This window comes from Heterocephalus glaber, unplaced genomic scaffold (genome assembly GCF_053883595.1).
Source record: "Heterocephalus glaber isolate CG9 unplaced genomic scaffold, H.glaber_assembly_v1.0 deba00001600, whole genome shotgun sequence".
NCBI classification, from domain to species: domain Eukaryota; kingdom Metazoa; phylum Chordata; class Mammalia; order Rodentia; family Bathyergidae; genus Heterocephalus; species Heterocephalus glaber.
Genome location: NW_028258372.1, coordinates 12,933,770 through 12,956,126, shown reverse-complemented (window position 1 = coordinate 12,956,126; position 22,357 = coordinate 12,933,770). Strand labels below are relative to the sequence as shown.

The 22,357-nt window shown below is 37.0% G+C and overlaps 1 protein-coding gene across 10 annotated transcripts in view; it reads right to left on the bottom strand.

The window, feature by feature from the left end:
• Nucleotides 1-22,357, bottom strand: part of Rabgap1l (RAB GTPase activating protein 1 like) — a 725,139-nt gene that overhangs the window by 91,952 nt on the left and 610,830 nt on the right. Inside the window, exons 1-2 of one of the 10 annotated variants that reach the window (XM_021265393.2) lie at nucleotides 2,926-6,886; nucleotides 1,132-1,349 (exon numbers count right to left, since the gene is read on the bottom strand). The exons of 8 other annotated variants lie outside the window; for them this stretch is intronic. In XM_021265393.2, the coding sequence (XP_021121052.1) occupies nucleotides 1,132-1,242 (111 nt within the window). In that variant the 5' untranslated portion in view covers nucleotides 1,243-1,349; nucleotides 2,926-6,886. Of the gene's footprint in view, nucleotides 1-1,131; nucleotides 1,350-2,925; nucleotides 6,887-22,357 lie in introns of those variants that run through there. One more of the 10 variants, XM_004853405.3, reaches the window with a different exon arrangement.

The window sequence follows — 22,357 nt, the reverse complement described above, 5'->3', positions numbered from 1 at the left end:
ACTAAGAAAAAAATATGGGAGAATATAATGACTCCCTATGTATTTATTATCTCACTTCAACAATTACCAACACAGCATTACCAAACCCTGTACTAGATCCTTCTTTTTGCCAACATTTCATCTGTAACTATTCAATATGCATCTCTAAGTCACTATTTCAAGAAACAATCATATTATACAAAAATTAATTCTCTTAATATTGCTAAATGACTAGTGGTCAGATTTCCCCTGCTTTCAAATGAGTAGCAAAACAGGTTGGTCGATTGCAGCTTGTTGATATAACCCTTTTGTCTTTTAAATCAACCTATGGATTGAACCCTTTTTCTTCATTGCAATTTAATGCTTGTAAATTGTCATACTAGTTTTTAATGTTTCTGTGCCTTAAAATAAAGAAACAGTTTTATACTGATAAGGTTTGTTATGATATAATCTTTCATTCTGCAATGAACAAGTTCTTTTCAACTGTTAAATGCACAAGAGGGTACTGTAACTACAGTAACTTTCCTAACAAGTATGGATCACTACCTTTAACTCTGTAAGCTTCATAATGGTATCTACAGAGATATCACTTGCAAAAACTTACTTTCTCTATTAACACCAGGACACACACTAAGACCCCCACAGAAGAGTAAAAATGTTTTACAAATATTAAATCCAAACTAAAATTGTAACAGAAGGTTATTTGTAAAATAGTTTTTTTCAGTAATACAGTAATTTAAGATTATTTGATTTTTAGATAGCTCAGTTTGCAAAGATGTTATGGCCTACTGAAAGTTATCTTCCACTTCAAAAAGACTGGACTACACATGTGTAGATGCAAGCGGTCTCACCAAATACTCATATAGATGCATACAAGGCAAACATTTGGGACAAAGTGGTATTTGATACTATAAAGCTTCTCTCAATCTTATTACATATGACAGCATTAGTCAAACATCTAAATTATATTGCCGATGTGTAACAAAGTTTAATTATGTAAATAAATCTTTGAAAGCCTGTAGACGTTGCTATAGCCGTTAACACAAAGTCAACAGCAGTACTTTTATTTTAATGCTCAGGAAGCTATGCCTCAATTTCCACAGGAGTGTTAGAGAAGAATAGCCCCAGAGTAGCATGCAGGGTGCCACCTACCATAGACCTGGGCTTGCTGATGGCCACCAGGCTGGTGAGGAAGTCTTCATCATGCAGCTGGCTGAAAACATGGGCGTCATAGGCTACCATAATGGAGATTTCTTCCATCATCTTGCCAGCTGGCCTTTCCACAGCAGCAGCTGCTGCCCTGCTTCCACACCAGACAGACTATCCAAGGAAAAATCCTACCGCAGCTCAGTGCCAGTGCACACACCCACCTGAGTTCAAAGGGGGCTGAGAGTCAAAAATCCAGACAGAAAGAGAAAAAAAAAAGCAACTGCTATCCCAGGCTTGTTTAGCAATTCACCCCCAATAGAAAACTAAAGGAGGTTTCTTATCTATGCAGGAAGTACACCCTATAAACACCTTCTGCGTTAACACAGCAGATGGAAAAATGTAGCTTTTGGAAATTTTCAACTTTAAAAAAGAAAAAAGTTTTTTAAATGGAAATATTCTACATCAAAACTCAAAACAAAAAGTTGATCTTTTATGTTATTGATGAGTAATTTTTGTAATGCTTTGCCTTCTTCAGCACTGTTTATATGAAAATTCTTGGAGGAAAAAACTTTATCTTAAGTCTCTTAGTGTTATTTTTCATATTGTTAGAAAATAAAGATGAAAATTATTTTCTCAGAATTTATAGAATTCTTTGTGTAGTTAAAATTTATCTCTTGAACTCTGAAAAGAGATTGTTGAATTATGTTGAAAAGAGATTATGAGTATTTGTTTAAAAAAAAAGAAGCACCAAAATGTAAAAGAATTCATTGACATCAATTATTAATCATTTTCCTTTCTCCCTCTAAAAAAAGAAACCACAAATATTTTATATAAAATGTAAATTTTCTGTTGTTAGAAAGTTAACACCAGGGTTTCGGTTATAAACTTTTTCTCTCATAGATAAATGGTCTCTTCATTTTTTAAGGTTGTAGGTTTCTTTTAATTTAGATTCTTTTAATCACAGACAAGCATGAACTGTCTGTTAATGCCCTAGCCAACAGTTTTTTTTAACGTGCAGCAGGGGCCCATAAATGAACCTCCATGCTTCCAGATAAAAAGTTAGAAAGCTGTCCACAATTATTATTACAAAATCGCTTCAACTACCAGTATATATAACATAAACTAATTGTATGGGAAAAGTATTAAGCAAATAAAAAAACAGGAAGACAAAGTTCCTCTAAAAGTTCTTATTCAATATTCCTAGTTAGGCCAAAGATCTTCCCTGCATTTCATAGATGACACTGCAGTACTATAAGAAATACAACTACTAAATAGAAATGCTAGTCTTCATTACCAGTAATAGGATTGTGTTGTCTAAATTTGCTTGCTTTAAAAGAAAAAAAAAGGGAAAATTCAGAATAAACTCTACAGAGTCTATTTTCCCCTGTTTTCCCAAAGTATCTTTATTTTCCATAGATTAACATGATTACTTAACTAGCACTTTGTGTCATTTAAATAGGAGAGTTTTGCAACTTTCATAGCATTCTAGTTTACAAGTACTTGGACATGGAAGGGGAAAAAGAATCCGATTGTTAGGAAACAAGTAAATCTAATAGGCTTAAACAAAAAATGAAATATTTTAAATAAATCCTTAAGATTAAAACAGCTTCAAATTATGTTTGATCCCTGTTTGAGCCAATAAAGCATTTTTACTTCATTTTTCCCCACAATGCAGCTTTGTGTTTAAAGCGTTATTTTATTAAAAAAAAACTTCCCAACTTAATGATCTTAATGCTGCATAAAAATTAAATGACAATCAGAAATTAAGGCATTATAAGGCATCCAGGCAGTTCATACCTTTCAAATTCCTTTTTATCTTTTCAGTAGTACTTTAAAAGAGACTGTGAACCTCTTCATATATTCATTACCACCAGAAGATTTCAGATTTAATTTACAGCACTGTTTCATATTTTTCTTTGCTACAGTGACTCAGTACTTTCACGCTGACATCTGAAGAAGGTGCACTGACAAAGACACCTGTTGTGAAAGGTAAAGAAACTACTTCCCAGAATGCCTTACTCCCTGCTGGCAACTGCCCAGGGGCAAACAAGAATTATAATAGCGCAGAGCGCTTGCCTCCCTGCCCTGGGAAAGCACATTCAATGTAACAACAGGTAATCTTCTTGGGTAAGAACACTTTTAACCCAAGAAAAAAGCACCAAGAAAACAATATCAAATAGCAGCTAGAGGTGCCGTGGATTAAATTTATAAAACATTTAAGGCATTAGAATAAAAGCACAATACATTTTAGTAACACAACCAAAGGCTGTAAAAATAATTCAAACAATAGCTGACAACTTCAAATAATTAAGTCCTTTTAGGATTCTATACAAGTTCTTGGACAATTTTTTTTTTTAAGTTTCTGGCTCACTACCTCAAAAAATTGTTCTACTAGTCACAGTGACTAGATTACTAACATTTCATTCCTAAATCCAAGAGGTCCTCCATCTTAGCCAATCATGCATATATTCTCATAAAAAAGGATTCTTCAAGTTTGATTTGTAGCCTCCATTTCTGTCACCTGTAAAATGTTTCTTAAAATATATTTTACTTTCAGAGACCAGGAAGGAAAAATTTACCCCTTCCCCTTTATATAATTAAATGTATGACTGTGGTTCCAACAAAAAGCATGCTCTTTGAAACCTGATGATTAGAAAAACTTGTTCCTGTATTTTTTTTTCTTTTTCTAAAATGTTTTCTCTAATCTCAGAAGTAACAGCCAAAGTACTACCCTCCTATACGTCTGCAGCTGTTGTTTACAATCATGTTTACACACAGCCCTTTACTCCCTGGCAAGACCTTTTCACCCCCACGCCCCAGGGACGGAGACCCACGATTCCCCAAGGGTTGTTTACACGTGAGTTCAGGCAGTTCTCTACTTCACACCAAGCGATGGCACTGGGGGAATAAAGACAGAGGGCTGGAGAATTACCTGAGATTGAGGTTATGGGGCAGTCACCACCATTCGCTCCTACAACACTAGGAGAGCACAGGGTACCAAACAGGCAGCAGACCCCAGGCACTCAGGGTAGGAGAGATGGCAGTCTGAGCAGGAACTAGCTAGCTGTCTGTCCCAGGGCAAGTCATTTAACTTCCCTAGGTTTCAGTTTCCTCGTGATCATGTAAATTGAGAGGGATAGGCTAGACTGGTGGTTTTCAGGGTGTGCAGAGTCAAAAGCAAAGTGACTATTTCCTTCCACTAAATAGTTTTACAGGGGATATTTGAAGGTAGGAATACAGTACCTTCTGACTCTCTATTAGAATAAAAATCAAAAGGTAACATTAATTCTAAATATTAAGGAAGTTCCCCTAGTGTTGCTACAATGTGCCTCAACAAATGAAATCTACTTTGTACCTGAGTTGTGGTTTTCTAATATCAACTCTTTTGCCTAAAAAAGAAGATTCAGTGACAAAAGCTACACTTCTCATTAGTTACATCACAATTTATAGTTTTTCTATTCAGAGGTCAAACTACCTATGAGATAATTTTGAAAAGTCCTTCTGGATCTTTTTATCTGTATATTGAATCCAGGACCCTGCATGGAGCTACACCATAGTGCTTTTTTATTTTTCATTGTAAAGGCCAGGCTGGGCTCTAATTTGTGATCCTCCTGCCTCAGCCTCCCAATAGCATGCACCACCATCACACTGGCCAGATCTTGTAAGAAAAAAATTATTTTGGGTACTAAAGATTGAACCCAGTGTCTTTCCACTGAGCTACATCCCTAACCCTTTTAAAATTTCTTATTTTGACACAGAATCTCCAAATTGCTGAACTGCCTAGGCTGGGCTCTAATTTGTGACCTGCCTGCCTCAGCATCCCAGAATGCTGAGATTATTGGTATCTGATAATGTGCCTGGATTTGGGACTGTAATTTTTAAACAAAACATACTTGATTCCTATTAAATAAGTATCAGACAAATTGTACGTCCTGGTGTTCAGAGAACCACGATTCTCAAGTGTCAAATTTAGAAATGGCCAAAAAAAAAAAAACCAGCCTCAACAAGATGTGGTCATTTTTCTATTTCTGTGTTTTCCCCAAATGAAGCAAAGCAAAGTCATTCTATTATGGGAGCACTACTTTGTTATCCAAGAGTTAAAGCCAAAATGCACTAAAAATTGACTCCACCTCATAAAAAATGATCCCACTGTGTGGGAGTGGCCATAAAGACTCCGTCCCCATGGCTCTGTTCTGCTTCTGGAACAGTTTCACCATGCCAGCGATAACATCAGCATCAGGTGGTAAGGAGGACAAAACACCATGACAGAATTATGGTCTAGAGGGTGGCAAGGTCTCCTGACTCCCCTGTGTACAGGCAGAGGACTGCAGAAGCTTCCTTGTGCCCCAGTGACCCTCATCGAATTCTTCATGAACAGCCTCACACACGTTACTGTGTAACATAAACATTCATTAAGTAGTCACTGCTGAATGTTAAGGGAATCTCCAAAATCACAAAATGTTCATAGTGTTGAAATAAAGAACTGAAAGAAAGACAAAATTCTATGAGGACTTTTTAATCATAGAAAACCAGTATTTCAAGCAGGTCCATATCTACACCTCGGAATGCACATTATAAAACCCAAGTAAAGCTCTAAGTGGGAGAATGAAAGATAAAATAAGATGTGAATGAGAAACCCTAGAAGAAGTAATAGAAGAAACCCTTTCAGAGTATTTTGAATTTTGGGGTAGTCTAGCAACACCTACTGAGTTTTTACAATGGGAAAAGAATACCAAGTACAAAGATAAGTGAAATCTTAGCTCTCTTGAAAATTATGCAAAGGTAAATAAAGAAAACCATTGTTCTTGTGTTGAATTCTGACCATTCAGCTCATTATCTTTCCTATCTTTGCTAGCAACTGCTAACCAAATTCAAAACCTCAGAAAACATAGATTTTTTTTTTTTAAATCCCCAGTATTAAGCTAAGGAAAGAAAAACCAGTGTGACAAAAATACTTGCTTACCAGATAGCCTGGATACCTTACTGCCTTATTTACATCTCACTACAAAGAATGATGGTGAGGTAGATTCCAGAAGGTGAAATTATAGCTGTTAACTCTCTAACAATTCAGCTGTTCACCTCTATTATAACACTAAAATCCACAGCCAGCACATCCAAATTAAACTTTACCTAACAAAAATAAGTGTGTCAAGTGCTTCTAAGCATTCACTAATAGTTGCTCTCATCCAAAATGAGGTCAGTTTCAGACCCATTTACAACAGAACAAGGCTTCACCTTGTCTCACTGAGCAGAGTATACCATGAATTCTCCTTCCAAGTAACTGCCTGAATTTTTAATGCATTTAACTACTTTAAAAATTGTATTAACAACCAAGTCAAATCTTTCCACATGGCATACTTATTTTTTCACAAGATTAGAAAGTAGGATTAGGGAATAGCAGTGGGCTTACTCAAGGGCCCCCTTGTCTCAGGTTCTCCTCCAGCCTAGACAACTCCTTTTTCCAAGGCCCTCGGGCCTCTGCTTCAGGTTAAGTACATGCAACTTACAGCAGTGGCCCTGGCTAAAATCCTGCAGTTAAAACCAGATGAATCTGATGGCATGGGAATTATATCTCAGTCTTTTGAAAAAAGTATTTACTTATGTTTACAATGTATGTGTGTGGGGGATTACAGAATTTATACTACAGTACATTTAACCTAATTACATAAATTAATATTTACTAAAATTTTTATAATGACAATAATAGCTGCTAGGAGCCTAATACTCCCATGCTTCAGGCATGTTACAAATTTTGTGTATTCTTTCCTGTTTTAAAAAAAGTACCAGTTGGACCAGGGATTTGGCTCAGTGGCGCCAAGCCTGCCTTGCAAGTGCAAGGTCCTGAGTTTGATCCCGGGTACCAAAAAAAAAGGTAGCAGTTAATACTTAGTAAGTATTTGTCCTAGACACAGAATCTCATCTAGTATTCACAATGTAGTGTAAGTATCCTTGTCTTTCAGATCAGGCAATTAAATTGCAGAAGTTTGGTGATTTGATTCAATTCTGACAGCTAGAAGTAGAATTCACATGTCTGGTTCCGACCAGCAGGTCCTTCCCTATTAAGGGGTGTTAAAGAAGAAGCCAAGAGCCAAATGCTATTTCTTCTCAGACTCTTCCTCTCCTCCCACCCAGTCTCCCATACACACCCACATGCATGTTACAGAATATAAAGCAGACTGTCTGTTACATGATACAATTAAAGCTGGGTGTAGGGATGCATGCCTGTAATTCCTCGACTTTTGAAGCTGGAGCAGGAGGGTTGCTACAGATTTAAGACTAGCTTGGGCTACATAGTCTTGAAGAACCAAAAATAAATAAGTAGATAAAGAATACAATTAGTGATGTGGGTTTGCAACAGAATGAAGTCCCTCTGCAGACAAGGGAACCTTCATGAAAAAGGGATTTTAAAGGAAGATTTGAATAGGCTGAAGGTAGGTTTCAAACACCAAGTCAACAGGTTTAGCATATATAGCATGTAGGTCAGGGGGATTCAAAGGCTACAGGACCTCTGTCTTTCTAGCTGCCAGGTTTGCCGTCAGAGGAAGGAAGCAGAGCACTGAGGTTACACAGTGGTTCTGGAGTTTGGAATGACCTGGTCAGTACTTGGCTCTACCGCTCAGTGGCTATATTAACTGTCTTAGTCTGCTTGGGCTGCTACTGTAACAAAATACCACAGACTAAGTGATTTATAAACAACAAAAATTAATTTCTCACAGTTTGGATGGTACTGGCAGATTTGGTGTCTGATGAAGGCCCACTTTCTAGTTCACAGAAAGCTATCTTCTCCCTATGTCCTCACACGATGAAGGGGAAAGGATATTTCTGGGTTCTCTTTTTAAGGACACTACCATAATTTCATTCAAGAGGGCCCCACTCTCATGACCTAATCACCTCCCAAAGGGGATTAAGATGTCCACATATAAATTCTTAGTTTTCTCATCCAAACATGAGAAAATAATGACCACTGTTAATATTATGAGGAATAAAAAGATGATGCATGTTAAAGCAAGTTACAGTACTTGGTTTTGTATATTTGATTAATGATAGATGTCGTTATTATCACTATTAATAAAAATGATGTCCAGAGGGGCAAGATCAACCACCAAAAGCTGAAGAGAAGATGGAATGATAAACTTTGGAAGCTGGGTGTGGTGGCGCACACCTGTAATCCAGGCACACGGGAGGCAAGGAGGCAAGGAAGATCACCATGAGTTCAAAACCAGCCTGGGCTATATAGTGAGTTCAAGGCCACCCGAACTCAACAAACAAAAATCATTACATTGTTATATGCCAGTAGTGAATTATCTGAAACAGAAATCACGAGAACACTTCCATTTATAATAGCTATGACAAATTTTAAACTCCTAAGAATCAATTTAACCAAAGATGTGAGAGGCCTCTATAATTAAAACCATAAAACACTGATAAAAAATTGAAGAGGATACACAAAAAATGGAAAAATATCCAATCCTTGGATTGGAAGAATGAACACTGTTTAAATGTTCATACTACCCAAAGAGATCTACAGATTCACTGCAATCACTATCAAAATACCAATGACATTCTTAACACAACTAGAAAAAAAACCCCTAAAATTCATATAGAACCCACAAAAAAAGCTCTAAATAGCCAAGGTAATCTTGAGTAAAAAGAAGTAAGCAAGAGGCATTAATTACATAACTTTAAAATATACAATAAGGCAACAGCAGGTACTGGCATAAAAGCAGACACACAGATCAACAGAACAGAATCGAGTCTTTAGAAATAAAGCCAATAATGTAAGTCTATGCACTGGAGAAAAGACAGTCTTTTTGCTGAATGGTACAGGGAAAATTGGGTATCCATATGAAGAAGAATGAAACTAGACCTGTATTTCAAACCAGTTACAAAAATAAATTAAAAATGGGAGTGCCCAGCTAGCTAAGAGTAAGAAGCCTAAGAAAGAAAATATTTAAATAAAAAGACGATCTGACAAAAAAAAAAAAAAATGGATTAAGTACTTAAATGAAAGACCTGAAACTATAAAAGTACTAAAAGAGAACATGAAGAAAATCCTTCAGGACACTGAAATTGGCAACAGTTTTTAGAGAATACCCAAAAAAGCCTGGAGAAATAAGGAAAAATAAATATGTACACATATATCAACCCAAAAACCTTCAGTATATGTGCTGCCGAAGCAAGCACAAACCAAAAACCATTAGCACAGTAAACAAAACAGTCATGAAGAAATAACCTACAGGAAATGGGAAAAAACACTGGCAAACTATACATTTTACGAGGGATTAATATCCAGAATATATACGGAATTCAAATATCAACAGCAATAAATGAATGACGGAATGTTCGATTATAAGTTGGGCAATAGACTTAAACAGAGACTTTTCAAAGGAAGACATACAAATGGTCACCAGGTACATGAAAAAAAACCCTCAATATCACTAACCATCAAGTCAATGTAAATCAAAACCACAATGAAATATTACCTAATGCAAGTAAGAATGGCTATTACCAAAAATACTACAGATGACGGGTGAGGATGCAGAGAAAAGGGAACCTCTGTATACTTTTGGTGGAAATGTAAATCGGGGAAGCCACTATACAAACAATATGGAGGTTCCCTGAGAAACTAAAAATAAAACTGCCACACAATACAGGAATCCCACTACTGAGTATAGGTTCAAAGGAAATGAATTCACAGATCAAAGAGACATCTGTACTCCCACATCAATTGCAGCACTATTCACAATAACTAAGAGATAAACAATAAATTGTTCATCATATGATGAGTGGATAAAAAAAATGTGGAAGATATATATACAATGAAATAATCAGTATTTGAAAAAAGAAATATTGTCATTTATGGAACTGGAGGTCATTATGTTAAATAAAACAAATTAGCCACGAGAAAATAAGTACTGCAGGGTCTCATTCGAAATGGAACCTAAAAATGTTGCTCTCATAGTGATGGAGAGTGGAATGGTAGTTACTATAGTCTGAGAAGTCTAGGGGTGGGGCAGGATGAGGAAAGATTGACTAGTGGGCACTAAGTTATCATTAGGAGTAAGACGTTCTGGTATGCAACTGCACAACAGGGTAACTATAGAGAATAATGTGCCACATATTTTTTTGTTGGTGGTGGTACTGAAGATTGAACACAGGCCTCCACACTGAGCTGTATCCTGAGCCCTTTTTATATTTTATATTTAAAAAAATTTTTCGAGACAGAGTCTCATTAAGTCTCCAAATTACCCAACTTGAGCTCAAACTTGTGATCCTCTCTGCCTCAGCCTCTGAAAGTTTATATGAATCATTTTTTTTTTGTACTAGGGATCGAACTCAGGTCCTTGCTCTTGCGCAGCAGGTGGAGAAACCACTGAGCTAAATCCCCACCCCTGAATCATTTTTTAAAATTAAAAAAAATTCAATAGTGACAAAAGGTTTCACATAAGACCAATTGTCCCGTTTTCTCTAACCAATTAAATCTTTCTAGACATTGCTTCACGAGCAGTTTGGCAATTTACAGGGGCCTTGTCAGAAATAATTGAGGCAGGCTGAAGGTGGTAAAAGACTGATAGTGGGGAGGGGAGCAATCTCCCATAGTTTGCTGCCCTCTCCAGTTTGCTGAATATGATGCAAACAGAATTTAACCCATACCTCTTATTAAATTGAGCAATTGTGAACAGAATAAGGAACAAAGAGAGTATTTGTTGTACAATGTTATTCATCTCCTGTAACCTGAGTCAACAAAACACCATTACTATGGGCTATCATGTGGGATAAATAATTCTTTTTTATAACTGCATTATAATAAGGTTTTCCACTGTTCATTTGTATCTTAAGAGTCAAAAGAAATATCCTATGAGATAGTTTAGAGTAGCAGCTTATCCTGAAGCTCAGAACAAACCAGTAAACCTATAATCCACTTCATTTCAAAGATAACAAGGAGTCTGAATTAGGGCTGAATGGAGATGGAGGAGAAAAGTAAAACATATTTAATGTCTACTGTGCTGGGCTAGGTGCTTTAAGTACATTGTTTAGTTGTTATGCAATACTATGGGGCTGGTTTTATTACTGTCATTTTACAGAAGAAACCTGTCTTCCAAGTTTAAGTAATTTCAGATCAGATCAACAGTAAATCAGAACTATGATTAGTACCGGAATATGTGATTGTAAAAGCTCAGGACCTTTCCCACCTACATTAGGCTCACCAAAAGATGAATGCAGGGCTGGGGATTTAGCTCAGTGGTTCTGCCTCAAAAGCGCAAGGATCTACGTTTGATCCCCGGTACCAAAAAAAAAAAAGATGAATGTAAGAGAGAGGAAAGGAGATTCAATTCGCTGTTTAATACTCTTACCTCTTGAAATAGAAGTTTTTAAATTTCCAAAGCTGGATTCTATATTTTTCTTCTCTTAATATTTTACTTAATATTATATCATATATTAAAAATATGAACTAAAAATTAATATTGTATCCAATTTTTTTTTTTTGGTGACAGGGTCTCACTATGTAGCTCAGGCTGGCCTTGAACTCACTATGTAGCCCAAACTGGCTTCAAACTTGAGGCAATCCTCCTGCCTTAGCCTTCCAAGTGCTGGGATTACAGGCAAGTGCCACCATGCCTGACTTTTCCAATAGTATTATTTTTAAGCCATTTGCAAATATAAAAATGAAGGCAAACTACTAATTTGTCTTCAAGTTACTAATGAGTACATTGTACAAATTAACAGTCTGTGATATGATACAAAGTATCATGTGGATTGAGACAGCATTTTTTTTTTGGAAGGGGAGAGGTTGAGGCAGGATCTGGCAGTGTAGTTCAGACTGGCCTTGAACACAGTAGGTGGCCCAGGCTAGTCTCAAACTCATGCAATCCTCCTTCCTCAGCCTCCCAAGTGCTGGGATTACAGGCATGCACCACCATGCCAAGTTTGAGGTAATAGGTTTTGAATATCCATTAGAAGTTTTCATGATGTGACAAAAGCTGCTGTTATGTTTGCTTTAAGAGTGACAGTAAATTGTCATCAGGCATAGTGGCACATGCCTATAATCAGGAGGCTGAGGCAGGAGGATCATGTGAGTGCGAGGCCAGCATGGGGAACATAATGAATTCAAGGCCAGCCTGAACTATATAGTTGGATCCTGTCTCAAAACAAAACAAAAAAAGTAATAGTAAGTTGCTTAACTGGCTAATAATAAAATAATGAAAAGGTCATAATTTTAAAACAGTGGTCATAGTAGCAGTAGTTGCAATACCAGAGCATTCTAATTTCATTCATTGGAAATACTTTATTTTTATGTTAAACCTAAAATACTTTGTATAGAAAGTCAGATACATATGGGGCAAGGATAGAAAGAAAGAGGAAATTTATGAAATTTAAATTCTTTGAACATTGGTATGTTAGCCCGTCTATCAATCTATCTATCTCTCTCTCTGCCATCTCCCATCTCTTTCAAACACATACATCTCTGCAAAGATTCTTTTTGCCTTAAACTATTTGGCACATATTGCACCCCCTCCCATGATGGAGACTGAATGCAGAGCCTTTGGTAGGCTGAGTAAGCACTCTACCGCTGAGCTACATCTCCAGCCCACAGGCTGCATTTCTATCAGATAACTTATACACATCCACCTTTAAATGCAACTCTAGTTACCCTGCATTGTTTTCTTTACATAAAGGCTGACAATATGAATAAGATGTGAACACAGCATAACAGTCTTACATATTATAGTTTATATATGAACCTCACATTAGCTAATTGAAGATGAACTGTTCTATTATAGTTACTGTAGCTACAAATAATTTAATATTGCTTAAAAACACACACACTTTATGTTAGGGTAATGCCTTACTGAAGATACTCCACTTAAAAAAAACACTACTGGTATGTGTAGAGGTTAATTAACTATTAGGTGAAATAATATCTCAGTTCTTTCCTAGGAAAGAACATAAGCTATGCATTTACCCGAAGCATCTCTATAACATACAATTCTAAAGCAGTCATTTTTTGCGGGGGGGGGGGGTACTGGGGATCAAACTCAGGTCCTTCCACTTGCGAGGCAGACAGTGGAACCACTGAGCTAAATCCCCGGCCCCTAAAGCAGTCATTTTGCAAAGGAGTTTCATTTTAAGTTTAAAATTCTTGGGCCCAGGGATTTAGCTCAGTGGCACTGCACCTGCCTTGCAAGCACAAGGTCCTGAGTTCGATCCCTGGTACCAAAAAAAAAGTTCTCTTTAAGACCAGGCATAGTGATGCACACCTGTAATTCCAGCACTCAGGAGGCTGAGTCAGGAGGATCACTGCAAGTCTGAGGCCAGCCTGGGCTATCTAGTGAGTTCAAGTCCAGCCTGAACTGCATGGTGAGACTCTGTCTCAAAAACAACAACAACAACAATGACAACTTCTCTTTGAAACCACAGTTTGCCTTTCATGTAGACATCCTTAGGCCATATATAAGTCTTTTGTGCTCTTTTTGTTGTTAATATTTCTATACAAGTCATCTTTAACTTTTCAACATCCCAGAATACAAGGGAGCAGTAAGCAAATTTACTGTTACATATTTTGGTTTTACTCCAGGACGGTTAAGCAGAAGTTCAGTGAAGGAAACAAGCCTGTGATCTGGATAATAACAACTCTTTGTATGACCCAGTGGAAGACATGATCCTCAGCCAAGTGAACACACCAAGGCTCAGTGGGGTCTGAGAGCACAATGCAGTGTGATGGCACCACTGCCTGCCCCACGCCTTTAATAGTGCAGATGACTACCAAGGGGCTTCTGGTCAAATGAGCAAAAATAAAACTATTAGAGGTAATGTCAACCACTGCCGTTTAATCTCTAACCAATTCCTGCTCCAATTACCCTAATATATTATAGAATTCTGTATCCAACAAATTAGATGATGATTCTTTATTCAGCATATTATCATTGATAGGGTATTATGTTAGAAAAAGCAAATCATGAACACATTAATATTACTATAAATTGAAGGGAGAAAAGAGATGTTCCTGTTTTATATACTATAGTTTTTGTTTTTACTATGAGTGACTCAGGTATAAATTAATGACAACAAATGCAGAAATCAGCTAGATTTATTGGTTCACATCTGTAATCCCATCAGTCAGAAAGCTGAGGCAGGAGGATCCACAGGAGAATCCCAAGCACAAGGCTGTCCTGGGCTACATAGTGATTTTGGGTTCAGTCTGGACTACACAGTGAGATCTTGTCTCAAAAAACAAAAAAAATGAAACAGAAAGGAGAGAAAGGAGGAAGGGAGGGAGAGAGGAAGAAGGTAGAAATCAAGAAGAAATTCAAACGATTTTTTTTTTTAGTACCGGGGATCGAACTCAGGACCTTGCGCTTGTGAGGCAGATGGCAGCACCACTGAGCTAAATCCCCAGCCCCCAAACAATTTGATGATAAATACCCTCCTCCCCCCAAAGAGAAATTTAAGTGTCCTTCAAGTCTTTACTAGGTATAGACCATACTCTGGTTTCTCTTCAGATCGTATAAATCTTTTGACTTTTACTAGGTATAGACCTACTAGTTATTTAGGCAGTTGCTAAGCAACATTCACTTTTGTAGTGCTGAAGTATATGAAATTAATAGGTTTTCAGGAAAGATAAATTGAATGAAAAATTAAAGAACAACAGAAAGGGAAAAAGCATTAACTATATTTTTTTCCATTAGCATCAAATGAGACGATACTTTTAGAACATTAATATTTTAATTTTATTGAACTAGGGATCATAACATCCCTATACACAAAACCATAATAATTTTGAACAAGTTAAATCAGATTAGGGTACTCCAATTGTTCCTGCTCACTATGATCTCTATAGATTCTGTTCTCTAACAGTATTTTCCTCCAATCACCAACTGCAGAGGGTATCACAACCTGAGTTTGTGCTTAAACAAAAATCTCATTATTATAATATGAAAGTATAAAGCTAGTTTCATGGTGCAGTGTAGAAACTACTAGATCTTTAGGTTTTGACAAGGGCACTAGGAATGCATAACAGGAAAAGGACAATCTCTTCAACACATGCTCCCTGGAAAACAGGATCTTCCTATGCAAGAGAATGAAACTTGACTCTTACCTTAAACTAAAAGAAAAATTAACTTGACATAGATTATACAGATTTAAATATAAGACCTGAATTCACAAAGATCCTAGAAGAAAATGGAGGGAAAACCTCCTTTATATTGGTTGTGGCAATGATTTTTTGTATATGATACCACAAGCACAGGTCATAAAAGCAAAAAACAAATGTGACTACATCACATTAAAAAGCTTCTATATAGCAAAAGAAACAATCAACAAAATGAAAAGGAATGGGAGAAAATATGTGCAAACCATATATCTGGTGGATTCATAACGAAAATATATAAGAAACTCAAGACAACTCAATAGCAAAACAAAAACAAAAACAAGAAAAAAACCCACACAAAGATCCCAAATTATAAAAATGGGCAAAGGACCTCTGAATAGACATTTTCCCAAGAAGACACACATGTGGTTAGTAGTAAAAGGTGTTCAGCATCATAAGTCATCACAGAAATGCAAGTCAAAGCAATGAAATATTATTTCACATCTGTTAGGATGGCTACTGTCAAAAAGAAAAAAAGATAATGAGCATTGGTGAGGGTAGGTAGAAAAAAATCTCTGTACACTATATTGGTGGGAATGTAGATTAGTCCAGACACTATGAAAAGAGTATGGAGTTTCATCAAAAAATTAAAAATAGAACTACTGAACTATATGATCCAGCAATTCTACTTCTAGGTATACATCCAAAGGAAAGGAAATCAGCATATCTGCACGCACTTCCATGTTGACTGAAGCATTATTCACAATAGCCAAGCTATGGTAACAACCCAAGGGTCTGTCAATGGATGAATGGATGCAGAAAGTGTGATGTATATATTTTTATGCCAGGGAATATTGTTAAGTCCTAAAAGAAGGAGAAAATCTTTCTACTGAGACAACATACATGAACCTGGAAAACATTACGCTAAGTGAAATAACCAGGTACAAAAAGACAAGTAGTATTGATCTCAAATACATGTACAATTCAGAAACATCAAATTGACAGAAGTAGAGACCAATACAGCGGTTGCCCGATGCCAAGAGGGGTGATAGGAGTAGAGAGATGGTAAAGGGCACAAACTTTCACTTATAAAATGACTAAGTTCTGGGGACCTATGATTAATACTGTATTGAAGCTTGCTAAGAGAGTAGATCTTAAATGTTCCACTATACACATACACAATAAAAGGTAATTATATGTGAGATGTTTTAGACTTATTAGCTTGATTATAATCATGTAACCATACATATATACATCAAATCATTGTTTTGTAATTCTTAAATACACACAATTTTGTTGATTACACCTCAATAAAGCTGGGGAAGGGCCTATTAGATCCCTGTTTTTGTTTTTTTTTTTTTGTTTTTGTACTGTCAGGATTGAACCCAGGATCTCATATGTGCTAGGCAAGTGGCAAGTGCTTTCCCATAGAGCCATACCCCTAGTCTCCCAATATTTGATCTTTAATTGTCAGCATTTTGGAATTATAACTCTTTTAAAGATATAACTCTGTCAACTCAATGAGTAAAAAGGAATGTTTAATCTACTGGGTATGTAACAATGGAAACTTGTTAAAGGGTCAGTAGGCAAACAACTAAAGGGAAAATTACTGTAGAATTTTAAATACTGTAGGAGAAAAGAGACAAGAAGTGGAATATAGTTTCATCTTTTTTTTTGTTGTTGTTATCGGGGATCGAACTCTAGTCCTTCCACTTGCGAGGCAGGCGACGGAACTATCTTTTTTTTTTTTTTTAAAGACAGGGTCTTGTATTAGTTTAGGCGGGCCTTGAACTCACTATGTAGCCCAGGCTGACCTTGAACTCACTGCAATCCACCTGCCTCAGCCTCACGAGTGCTAGGATTACTGGTCTGCACCACCATGCCTGGCTTAGTTTCATCATTTTTGAAGAATCAAGAGAAAATTCCCCATACTATTTCTCTACTTTTCTCCTTTTTTCCTTTTAATATTACATTGAAAGTTGTATAAATGGTGTGGGGGTACAAGTGCCAATTCCCCTATTCATTAAATGAAGTCCTCCCCTAAGTTTTTTTTTTAAGTCCATATTGAGGCATTTGATGTAGATGCTAGTGAGCCTAGCTTTAATAAATGAGCCTATATCACGGAAAAGTAGAGTCCTTGAGTATGGGTTAAAATCATGTAATCAGGCACTGTATTAGTTCTGCAACCAACATACCATGAGAGCTTAGATAGGCAGCTTTTTTATTTTGAAATGGCAATATTGGACTAAATGTTTGGTCAAGTCTACTTTAATTAGACTCCATTGAAGCATATTGATATATAAGAATTATTATTTATGAAATAATTACTTTGTCTTTAAATCTGCTCACTTGGAACAATTATTACCAGAGATTGTAGTAGGTTTTTTTTTAGTGTTTTCTCTTTTTGTTTGCCCGTAGACTGAACTCAAGAATTCATTGTAAAGGTCAATAGTTCAGACAGAAGTAAAAGGCCAAGAGAGAGCCACCAAGAAGTACATAGTGAGACACATGGCTGAGATATGATTTTAATGACCTTTATTTATTTTCTCAACCCACAGAATTTTTTTTTTCCAGTACCAGGGATCAAATTCAGGACCTTGTGCTTGCCAGGCAGGTGCGGTGCCACTGAGCTACAGCCTGGCCCCAGAATTTTTATCAAAAGGCTGTAGTAAGAAGATAACATTTCTACACATAATGAAAACAAAACATATTAACCCCATGTCCTCCACATGTGTGTGTGTGTATACATAAACCCAAAATATATTAACCCCACATTCTCCATATCCATATATACATAACACACAAATCTAAATTCCTTCTCATCTCAGTCTGTTTTAAAATTTTTCCGGGCATGGTGATGCACAGTTGTAATTCCAGCACTTGGGAGACTGAGGCAGAAGGATTGCCACGAGTTTGAGGCCAGCCTGAACTACACAGTGAGACCATCTCAAAAAAAAAAATTCTTTGACTTGAGCCTTTCTTTTCAACAGTGTATTATTGTATGTAATAGTGTCTTCTTTCTCAAGAGCTTGTATCTTAGCCAGGCATAGGGATGCATGCCTATAATCCCAGCACTCTGGGAGGCTGAGGCAGGAGGATTGCAAGTTTGAGCTCAGCCTATGCAACTTAATGACTTAGCCAGACCCTGTCTCTAAATAAAATATAAAGAACTGGAGAGGTAGCTCAATGAAAAGACTCTGGGTTCAATTGCCAATACTGTAAAAACTAAAACCACACACACAAAAAAAACTTGTGTCTTTAACAAGTGCAGAAAATAAGGCCCACAAGAAATAGAATGCTTACTTCACAATTCTGTAAAATCACAAGTGGAACTCGTGAGGTAAGAGGATAGGATCTCTGGGTTTTTCTAGCTCAACTGCTTATGTCACAGGTCCTAAGTCACAAAGCTATTCAGTGGCAAAATTAAGAATGGAATCTGCCCTTTTGACTTGTAAGCAAGGCCTTCAGGGAAGCTGAAAGCATGGCTTGCCTTTGGACTGTATGTGGGATCCAGTTATTTCTAGCATTCCACAGCTAAACTCCTGGGACTAAACAAAATGAGAATGAGCTTCCTCTGGAGCCTTTTAGACTGCAGAGGACGCTCTAGACATGAAAGGGGCCATGAGAGTAACCATGGCTGGGAGGTTCAGACTTGCTATCGACCCTAGAACAAGGCCAGAAATGGACTGCGCTCTACTGATAGAAGACACAGCCTGGGCTCAATGGTAATTTGACTCCTTATGCTTAATATGAAATCAGGCTTTCCTTTGAAACACGACTGACTGTAGGTCATTTATTCTCTTTATTAAGAATGTTACAGGGAAAATATACTTGAAAAAAGGACTGGGATAGAAAAGGAAGAATGAGGATGTAAAAAGTATTTTTATAAAGGGCTGCACTTACATTGAGTATACTATAATCATAATTTTTAAAAGGCAAGAAGGCTGTTTTCAAATCCACTGGTGAAATCTATAAATGTATCTCTCATTTCCTGGTTGCTTATGCCATTAAGGGTCTAATCTATTTCCTGAGCTGAAACTAGCTAATGGAAAAATATTTAGAATAGTAATCATCTACTGAGCTGGGCATTTAGTAACTTTGCAGCCAAAACATATTCTTGCTCATAATTCCCTTCAGTAATGTACATAGTTTCTAGGGAAATCACCTTATACAATGAAAGTAAATCTTAGTAAGACAGGATAAGGGTCCCTTGTCCCTAGCACCTTAGGAATAAGGGCACACCTCTGTGCCATTCTTTGGCCCCAATTCATATGTAAAATGAGTGTGTTATTTGCTACCTGGAAGTGTATTATTTGCTATCCTGCCAGCCAATTTACTTATGAAATCAATGAACAAAAAGTAAAAACAAAAACATGAGGTCAATCCTATTACAATGACAAAATGGATATGCTTATATTTAACTACTGGAAATCTGCAATAAGCTTATTATATTACTTATCTGCCCCAAATCTGCAGAGGCCCAAATCAGAGAAGGCAAACTGGAGAGCCCAGGCAGGGCTCCCTACAGGCGGCCCACAGTGTGCTGTTCACGATACTTCAGTCTCTTTCCCACTTCCTACTCTCATGACTGTACAACACTGGTCAGCACATCCTGACACATCTGTGATGGGGGTGGCAGACTGTCTGTAGTTGAGCCTAGAGCAGTATTCAGAAGATAAACATGCCAAAGGACAATCCCAAAGGCAGCAGTGCATCAAGCATGACTAGGGTGATCTGTACTGCCCCTCCCTTTCCTTCATCATGGCTGAAGGAAAAAAAAGAGTTGTCTTTGAGAATTGAGGTAGGCTTGGGCTTTGGAGCAACCCTGGCTTCTGAGCTGAGACTTGGGAGCATGGCTCTGGGGAGCTCACTCACACAGCTCAAGAGTGAGGATAACTAATTCTGAAATCTGAGCCCACCAGATTTACTTTTTTTTTTTGAGACAGTCTTGCTATGTATTTCAGGCTGGCATTAAACTCACTATATATCCCAGGCTGGCCTTGAACTCCTGGCAACCCTTTTGCCTCGGGCTTCTGATTGCTGAGATTTCACTTATTTTCTATCCATCTGTCTAAGGCTTATAGAGAAGATAAAGCTCAATGTAGGGTGCAATTTGAAAGATTACTAGGCTTCAAACCAACTCACTCTTTCAAGTAGCACTCTTATCATGTTACGCATGGTCAAAAATTTATCTTGTGACAATTTTATTTTCTTTTTATTACTGGAGATTGAACCAAAGGTGCACTACTACTGAACTACATCCCTAGCTCAATCTGTCTGTCTGTCTGTGTGTGTATCTACCTATCTAATTTTTTTGAGACAAGGTCTTGAAAAGTTGCCCAGGTTGGCTTCAAATTTGTGATCCCCCTGCCTCAGCCTCTGGAGGAGCTTGGATTACAGTACATCACCACACCTAAATAATGAAAAATTAAAATCTATGTCACATAAACAAAGTAATATTTAGAAAGACAAGAGTAAATTTCTTAAGATATCCAAAGGGGGGGGTGGAATTCAACTTCTTCACTGAAAACAAAAGACTGATTAAAACAGAGATGCCTCATAACTCCTTTCAGGACTACAGTCTGAAATGGGAGAGGAGCAATGCATGTATGAAAAATTCATTCACTTCAACAAGATCATATGATTGGACTTTACACCACTGCAGAACATAATGAATACACAGCACTAACTAGAGTGATGCAGTGACTTGACACGGGCCCCGTTCAGGGGCTCTGGTGCTGTTTCAGCGTTGCCCACTACACCCAGCCTGGAGAAAATGTGGCTGCCAGCTCTAAGCATATAAAGATCTACACACATTGGGGCTTAAAAAAACCTATGGAACAAAATAAAAGCAATACTAAGAGAGAAGTTTATAGCAGTGAATGCTCACATCAGTAAAACGGAGCAAGCCCTAATAAATAACCTAATGATACATCTTGAGATCCTAGAACAGCAAGGGCAACCCACATCCAAAGCTAGTACGGAAAGGAAATTATAAAGATCAGAGCAGAAATTAATGAAATTGAGACTAAAATAAATACAAAGAATCAATAAATCAACGAGCTGATTCTTTGCAAGAATAAAAAAAAAACCTCTTAGCCAATCTTTCAAAAAAAAAGAAAGAAAAGACTCAAATCAATGCAATTAAAATGAAAAAGGCAAATTCACAATGGACCACCAAAATCCAGATTATTAGTTAACTACTTTGAAAAATCTATACTCTAATAAATTAGAGAATTCAGAAAAAAATGGATAGATTCCTAGATACATATGAATTACCAAAGCTGAACCAAGAAGATATATAAAAAAACCCGTAAGGCTAGGGATTTAGCTCAGTGGTTTCGCCGCCTGCTGCGCAAACGCAAGGACCCAAATTCAATCCCCGGTACCAAAAAAAAAATCAAAAAACAAAAACCGTAAATAATCCAGTAACAGGCAATGAAACTGAAGCAGTGATTAAAACAAAACAAAAAAACTACCAAGAAAAGCCCAGGACCCAAAGGATTTACCACTGAATTATAGATAACTTTAGATCTAATATCAATACTTCTCAAGCTCTTTAATGAAACTGAAAGGGAAGGGAGCTGGGCATGGTGGTGCATGCCTGTAATCCTAGCACTTGGGAGGCTGAAGCAAGAGTATCACTGAGTTTGAGGCTGGCCTGGAATATAAAGCAAGTTCTAGGCTAAGCTGAACTGCACAGCAAGACCCTGAAGATACACACACACACACACACACACACACACACACACACACTCAAAAGAAGGAAAGAAAGAAAGAAAGAAAGAAAGAAAGGAAAAAGAGTACTCCCAAAGTCATTCCTAAACGCTAGTATCACCTTGATTCTCAAATCAGATAAGGATCCAACCAAAAAAGAGAGCTATGGGCAATTTTTTTAATGAACATTCAAAAATCCTCAACAAGATACTGGGGAAAAGATTTCAACAAATCAACAATCCTCTATATAGAAGAACCAAAAAATTCCACAAAAGACTCCTAAAATTAATAAGCAAATTCTGTACCACAGCAGGATACAAAGTCAACACACAAGAATCAATAGTATTCCTGTATACCAATAATAAACTCACTGAGAAACAAATTAGGGAAGCAATACCTTCACAATAGCATCAAGAAAAATTA